Source organism: Equus quagga, chromosome 5 (assembly GCF_021613505.1).
Source record: "Equus quagga isolate Etosha38 chromosome 5, UCLA_HA_Equagga_1.0, whole genome shotgun sequence".
Lineage (NCBI taxonomy): Eukaryota > Metazoa > Chordata > Mammalia > Perissodactyla > Equidae > Equus > Equus quagga.
The window spans coordinates 48,727,442-48,734,704 of NC_060271.1; the positions used below are offsets into that span (position 1 = coordinate 48,727,442).

Here is a 7,263-nt window from a genome sequence, read left to right on the forward strand (position 1 = left end):
GGGGGGGGGGGGGGGGGGGGGGGGGGGGGGGGGAGGGGGGAGGGCGGTGCGGGCGGGGAGATCCAGGGGCCGGGGCGCGGAGTCCGGAGTCTGGGGCACTACTGGGCTGCAAGCCGCCCACACCGGCCCCGCCCCCAGAGCTCGCGCCACTCGAAGCTGGAGAAGGCGGACATCCTGGAGATGACCGTGAGGCACCTGCAGAGCCTGCGGCGCGTGCAGGTGACAGGTGAGGCGCGGGCGGCAGAGAGGGGAGGAGGAAGGCGCGGGACCACTGCCGCGGGCACCGACCCCCTGTTCTCTGCCTCCCCCTCAGCCGCGCTTAGCGCAGACCCCACCGTCCTGGGCAAGTACCGCGCCGGCTTCAACGAGTGTCTGGCCGAGGTGAACCGCTTCCTGGCCGGCTGCGACGGCGTCCCGGCCGACGTGCGTTCTCGCCTGCTCTGCCACCTGGCGGCCTGCCTGGGCCAGCTGGGGCCCTCGCGCTGCCCAGCCCCACCGCCGGCCGCTGCGGAGGCCCCGGCGCCCGAGGTCTACGCTGGCCGCCCGCCGCTGCCTGCGTTCGACGGCTCCTTCCCCCTGCTGCGCCCCGGGGCAGCCTTCGCGCTGCCCCTCCTCCCGGGCCTGACTGGGGCGCCCCCCGCCGCCCCCGGAGCGGTCCTACAGGGCCAGGGCGCGCCCTGGAGGCCCTGGCTGCGGTGAGGCCGCGGCCTTTGCTGAGACTGTAGCCGAGAATATTTATTTCTTGAGTTTTGTTTCCTTGTCTTTGCGAAGAGTCTAGTCTAGTAGCGTCTGCAGCCGAGGCAGCCCTGTGCTTCCTGTGGCCCCCAGCGGTGGTGGTGGTGGTGGGGGGGGGGGGGGGCGCCTGACCCCTGGGGCGCGGCCCCCGGGGGGGGGGCTGCAGGAGACCCTTCCCCAGGCTTCCACCCCTGCTCCCAGCCCCTCCTGTCCGACCTGCCTGGGGGTTGGGCCTCCGCGTGGGGTCCGCCTGCATCTGCACTGGAGCCGGCAACCCACCTTAAAGTGGGAGGTCTGAGAGGTCCCTCCGGAGGCTCAGGCAGGGAAGTGACAGTCACCACATTTTCCAGAATGTATCCCAGTGTTGGGAAGCAATCAGCAGCACTACGCAAGTGTTTTTTTTAAGGTTCCTTTCCCTGCTTATACTTCTGGGGAACCTGGAATGTTGTCTCAGGGCCCTGAGCTGTGGTGAGGGGCAACCGTGCCCTGTAGCTTCACTTTTGGCGTGGTCCACCTCCTGCTTTATTCTCCTGGTTCAGCACAAAGCTGGCTGTGCCCACCATGAGCTGAGCCTGCCCCAGGCCAGTGTCTGCGCAGGAGAGAGTGGGGAACTGGGGCAAGGCTGGCAGAGGGCACTTAGTGCCGGTCTGCTATGTGCCCTATCCTGCCTGAAAGGGGGTCTTCCTCCGGGGAAGGGACTGGAGGTTTGTCCTGCCCATGGATCAGTCCTGAGCACCGGCTGTGTGCTGGCCCTACAACACTGGGCAGCAATACTAGCCAGGTTGGACATGGGCCCTGGAGTCACTGTCCTGTGGTCTCAGGTCTTCCCGAGCTGCTGCTGGGGGCTGTGCTCCAGGTGTGATGAGGGGGTGGTCGGAGTCACATGAGCTGAGACTGGAGTGTCTCGTCCTGAGCCGCCTGAGGCTGAGCCAAGATCCATTTCCCACCTGTGGCCAAGTTCATCGGATGGTGCCTGCCGCCTGCCTGGCCAAGGCCCCTCACCGAGGAGGAGGGTGAGTCACAGCCAGGGGCTGGTCTGCCCCTCCTCCAACGGCTCCCAGGTCTGTGCTGTAGCAAGGGTTCACCTGGGCCCTCCTGGACGTGGCCATGCTCACCTGGCAAATGTGAGCCAAGTCCCCACCAGCCAGTCACCCCCTGCTCTCTGGCTGCCTTGCCCATCTCCCTGAGCATCCAGAGCCTGGGTCAGTGGTCTTGGACGGGGTGGCGTGTGGGCCAGGTGCTGCTCCCTTGGACATAAACTCAGGGAGCCTGACCCTGGGGGAGCCTCAAAGTAATGCCTCTTCGTTCCGAGCAGGGGCAGTGGTGGGACAGAGAGGGAGGGGGTGTTGATCAGACCTGGGGGCCTTCTTGAGCAGGAGTGCTGCAGAGGATCTACTGTGGGAGCTGGAAGCCCAGTGTGATTGGGGGAGGGGAGCTGCTCAGGGAGGGCCTCAGTGCAGAAGCGGAGGGGAGGGCCTAGGGCTTCGGGATGTGAAGCCGGGTCAAGGGGTAGGGGGTGGTCAGGGCCTGCTCACACCTGGGCCCCACACATCCTGCAGGAAGAGCAGGGAGAAGGGTGGCCTGGGGACATCACCTGGAACTTGGGTCATCACCCTCTCCCATGGGCAGTGACAGCTGTAGACCAGACCCCTGGCCTGTGTCCCCTCCCTGCCTTTCTTCCTGTCCCCTCTCCCCCACATGGCCTCCTGACCCCCATCTTCCTTCTTTCCTTCACTGTTGCCATGGCGATCTCTGCCTGGGGACCCTGTTAGCCCTGCAGGGACCTCTCAGGTCTGGGAGGAACCACACGCCAGTCCCTCAGACAGCCAAACTCCTTCCTTTGCACTCAGCCTCCCCCTGGAATTCTCTCCCCACTTTCCCACCTGATGCAGCCACCCCAGCCTTGGTGGGCTCCAGAGACCATGTCTGTGTCACTCAACTCTGTCCCCAGCACCCGCATGGAACAGCAAAAGAGCTCAATCTATATTGACCTAATTAATGAACTTGAATGAAAGATGAGCCAGGAAGTTTGGGGCTGGTGTCATCCTTGGTTAGATTAGGGAGCTCCCAGGGAGCACAGCCCAGGCTGGGCCCACAAGGAGAGGAGCCTGGGCACAGGGCAGCACAGGGGGCTGTCTTGGGCCCCCTCCCAGGCTACCCCATGTCAGCAGCTGAAGGGAGCTGGGTCTCAGGAACAGCATCCTTGCCTCCCATTGCAGAAGGAACCACGCCTCTCCCCACGCCCAGCCTGGACACCTGCCTGGTCCAGGGCAGAGCTGGGCAGACTCCCAAGTGCTTTTTCTGGTGGGAGGTGGTGGGAGTTGTGGCCCCAAACATGGGGTACTCTCCTCACCCTCTTCCTTCCTCCCACCCCCTGTTCCACCCATTTCCCACCCCTCCCCCTACCTGGGACAGGTCCCTTGGAGGATGGGCTGTCCATCATTCCCCTGTCTATCCCCCACTCCCAGCTATTTTTATCTTAGCTTTCTTCTTGCAGACCCTTCTTGCTGAATAATAGATGAAGCGCCTTCTGGGGCGACGCCTGGGAGGGGGTGGGGGAGGAATCAAGACTTCTTCCTCTTGGGGGGAGGGTGTGGCTGGAAGACCTGCTGGTCACTTCCCCTCCACGCAGGTGGAGTCTCATTTGTTGGCCTCCTTCCAGCCCAGTTTCTGGCAAAGACCAAGGGTCAATAAACATTTGCTGAATTCACATGCACAGTCAGCTGATCTGCCTGCCTCTGTGGGAGCCCTGTGCATCTGGCGCCTGTTTGCTTGTGGGACCAGGGCTTGGGGACCAAACAATGACAGCAAATCATAGGTGTTTGAAATCTGGAGAAAGACTGAGTCCCTATGGTGACAAGTTGGCCTGGCCTGTCACCGAGTCGGTGACAAGGTCCATGAAACTCCAGTCCCTTGGAAATTCGGGGTGGGGGAAGGGCCAGGGCTGCTGGGAGCCCTGGCTTGTGAGAGGTGAGGCCTTAGCCTACCCACCAAAGCTCCTGTGATGGTCTCCAGGCCCCAGCAGCCTCCCCGCCTCACCCGGCGCGTCCTGGCTGCAGGATCTGCTCCTTTCCTGAGCAGGAAGCTGAGCCTAGGGGGCTCCACTGCTGTCCCTGGCTCCTCTGTCTCTGCTCCAGGGTATACCTGGAGGATGTACCCATCCTGGGATGCACCCAGGAGCAAGGAAACAGGCCCTGGGGTTTACAGCCTCCCAGAAGGCCCCAGTGATGCCGCTCCTGGAATTCAGCCTTGTGAATGAGTTGAGGTCGGCCTGCGTGACCAATAGGGTCCTGAGACTCGATGGGATGTCTCTTCGAGATTAGGTTCAGGTGACTCCTGGTGTCTCTGTCTCTGTCTGTCTCTGTCTCTGTCTCACCTGGTTCACTGGGGGAGGCCAGCTGTCCTCTGCTATGGAGAGGCCAACAGAGTGGACCTGCAGCCTCCTGCCTTCCGCAATGAGAGTGAGTTTGGAAGCAGATCCTCCAGCCCCTTGAGCCTTCGGGTGAGACCCCGGCTGCTGCCGACATCGTCATGGCAGCCTTGTGGGAGACCCGCAGCCACAGCCACCAGTCGAGCAGCTCCTGGGAAGCTGGGATAATGAGTGCTTGTGGATTTGAGCTGTTTTAGGTTGCTTTGTTATGCAGCAATAAATAACAATAGTAAGTTTTATGTAAAATTTAAAACAAATATAAATAATAGCAGCAAACAACTAATTTTCCCAGGGTCACCCAGGGGTCACTACCACTTGCCCTCATGATGAAGGGGCTGTGGAAGAGGTTGAGTGGGGGTACAGACAGCAGCGGGGGGAGTAAACCAAGAAACAGCCGCTGCCGCTGTGGCGATGAGCAGAGTGAGTCGGCCTAACTTTGATCTGGAAGCAGTTTCCCAGTGACCCCTGCCCAGTGGGTGCAGGGCCAGGCCAGGCCCAGCCCAGCCCTGCCGTGCTGGTGCTGAGCAGTCACAGCCCAAGCCCACCCCTGCGGTGTCAGACGGGACAGGCCTGGGGGTCATTTCTGTGGCGGTAACTGACGGGGCAGCCTGGATCTGACCGCAGGGTTGAGGGTTCACAGTCCCCAAGATTCAAACAAGGACAGGTGTGGGAGACCCTCTGTGCTGAGACCCACCGCCTTTGGTGGGCCTGGCCACAGCTGGCCTGCCACCCGCAGTGCACTGTGACATGCCAGGGCCACCCTGACCTGCCCCAGGTGGAGCACACCCACCCTTTCTGCAGCCTGGTATCCATGGTTACCAAAAAGCACCTGGCAGCTGCTGCCTCAAAGCTGTCCCCTCCTGGTGCCCTCCCAACCCCACCCCCACCTGGAGCCTTCGGGCTCACCTCCTAGGCCCTTGCTGCGAGTGAGGGTCTCAATGTCTGTGGGGGGAGTAGAAGATCAGGGGTGGAAGCCTGAAGCCTTGTGCTTGGCCCTCATCAACACTTGACACACTCACAGAGGGGATGTGCACACCCCTAAGCCAGCAGGAGCCCACACCTCCCACTCTCCCATCCATACCCACGTGGTGGGCTTGGAAGGGGGACCTCCCTCAGCTGCTTGTCCCAGCCAGAGGCTGGTGGAGGGAAGCCTACCCCAGCTCCGTCCCTCCCTCATCCAGGCCCCTCGCCCCAGCCTTGCCCTGTCTAGCACAGTGAAGGGGAGGGTCCAGCAGCCCCAGGTGATGGGAGGCTCCACCGTCCTCCTCCGGCTCCCACGTCCATCCCCCGATTTATGAGCTGATGTGGCCTGTGGCAAGCACACCCCTCCAGAGGGCTCCAGCCTGAGCACCCCCAACTCCTGACCCTTCTCATTGTCTCTCGTGGTCCCAAGCCCTGCAGGGTCCTGGACCTCGGCTCTCCCTGACAGCCCAGGGTCAAGAAAGTCTTATGCAGGCCCTGGCCAAGCATCTTTCTCTTCATGGACCAGGAGGAGACTGGCTCTGCGTGCCATGCCAGGGTGGGACAGGGCATCATGTGGCTACCTTCTCTCCCATTCAGCTGCAGGAAAAGAGAAAGCTCCGTGAACGTATCCCTAGGAATTTGGTTTGCTGAATTCAGAGGTGAAGGTAACATCCCAGGAGTGAGGTGACTGACCTGTCCACATGGAGCTGGCAATCTTTGTTGGACTCTTCCAGAGCAGAGGCCAGGCACCGTGAACTGTGTGTGTCCCCCCTCAAATTCATATGACGAAAGCTACCTGATGGGGTTAGGAGGGGGGGCATTTGGAGATGATTAGGTCGTGAGGGTAGAGCTCCCAGGAATGGAATTAGGGCCCCTACAAAGGGGACATGACACGTGAGCTTGTGCCATGTGATGACACAGTGGGAACGTGGCATCTGCACCCCAAAGAGGGCCCTCACCAAACCCGACCCTGCTGGCACCCTGACCTTGGACTTCCAGCCTCCAGAACTGTGAGAAATGCATTTCTGTTGTTGATAAGCTGCCTGTCTGTGGTGTTTTGTTGTAGCAGCCTGAACAGACTAAAACGTCAGGGTTTAATGTGACCAAGGAGATTGAAAGCAGGTGGTTGTCACTGACTTTCGAGAACCGTTAGGACAGATGCCTCCCCCTCCCGGGGACAGAAACTAAAGCTTTGGGTGTCTGGCTGATGCTCTTCTGTGCATCGGGCCCCTCCCCAGCACCAGGGCACACAGTGGGGAGTGGGGCCTAAGGATCTGTGGGCCCCCTCAAACCACCCCCAGTGAGCCTTATCCTCAGCCTCAAATTTGGCCTCCTGCCCAAATCCAGCCAGGCAGCTTCTTCCTTCCTGCAGCACCTACTGTGAGGCCCAGAACACTGGGCAAGTCGGGGCCACCCCAGCCTGGAGCCTGGGAGTGCTGTGTGGAGTCAGTGAAACAGTGCCTGTGATGTCCAGTCCCCAGAGGGGCTTGGAACTCGGGACCTGTGATTACAGGGCCCATCACTGTGACGTGTGCATGTGTGACCAGGCTGTGGGTTTCTTGGCTGCCATCCCCTGCATTCAGGGTGCATGGTTCCCTCAGGTCCAGGATGTGCTGTTGGAGGAAGCTGGGAGAAGGGAGGGGGGAAGGGAAGCAGTTACCACCTATTCCTGGATCTATACCTGCTTCTGGGCATCCAGGAATCATCCCGCCCAGAATCAGGCTCCATCTGGGCAGTAACAGGAGGACAAACACACAGAGCCAGAGACACACAATCTCATAGTCAGAGATACATGGTTGTGGAATTGAGAGACGTACCCTGAGTTGGACACAGAGAGAGAGCCCCCAAGAGACGGCCAGGGCCCTCCCCACAGAGACACACAGCCTCAGACCTGCTCTCCAAGTGCCTCTGAGCCTCCTTCAGTCAGCTCCACGTTTGGGAAGCCCGCAGACACGCCTCCTAGCCATGGTTTCCTCTTGGAACGCCCTTGCTGGGGCAGCCTCTGGCTCCTGGTAGCACACGAGTGGCTCGGAGAAGGCTTCTAGCACAGCCTGCGTTGAATCCTGCTTCTGCTGTCACGCAGTTGTGTGCCCTTGGGCAAGTCACAAGATCTCAAATATCAAGTGGGATCAGTA

At 60.9% G+C, this 7,263-nt stretch overlaps 1 protein-coding gene across 1 annotated transcript in view; it reads left to right on the top strand.

The window, feature by feature from the left end:
- HES4 (hes family bHLH transcription factor 4) overlaps positions 1 to 849 on the top strand; it is a 1,861-nt gene extending 1,012 nt beyond the window's left edge. The window contains exons 3-4 of the mRNA XM_046663049.1: positions 139 to 226; positions 314 to 849. Of these exons, the coding sequence (XP_046519005.1) occupies positions 139 to 226; positions 314 to 699 (474 nt within the window). The 3' untranslated portion in view covers positions 700 to 849. The remainder of the gene's footprint in view (positions 1 to 138; positions 227 to 313) is intronic.
- The last annotated feature ends 6,414 nt before the right edge of the window (positions 850 to 7,263 follow it).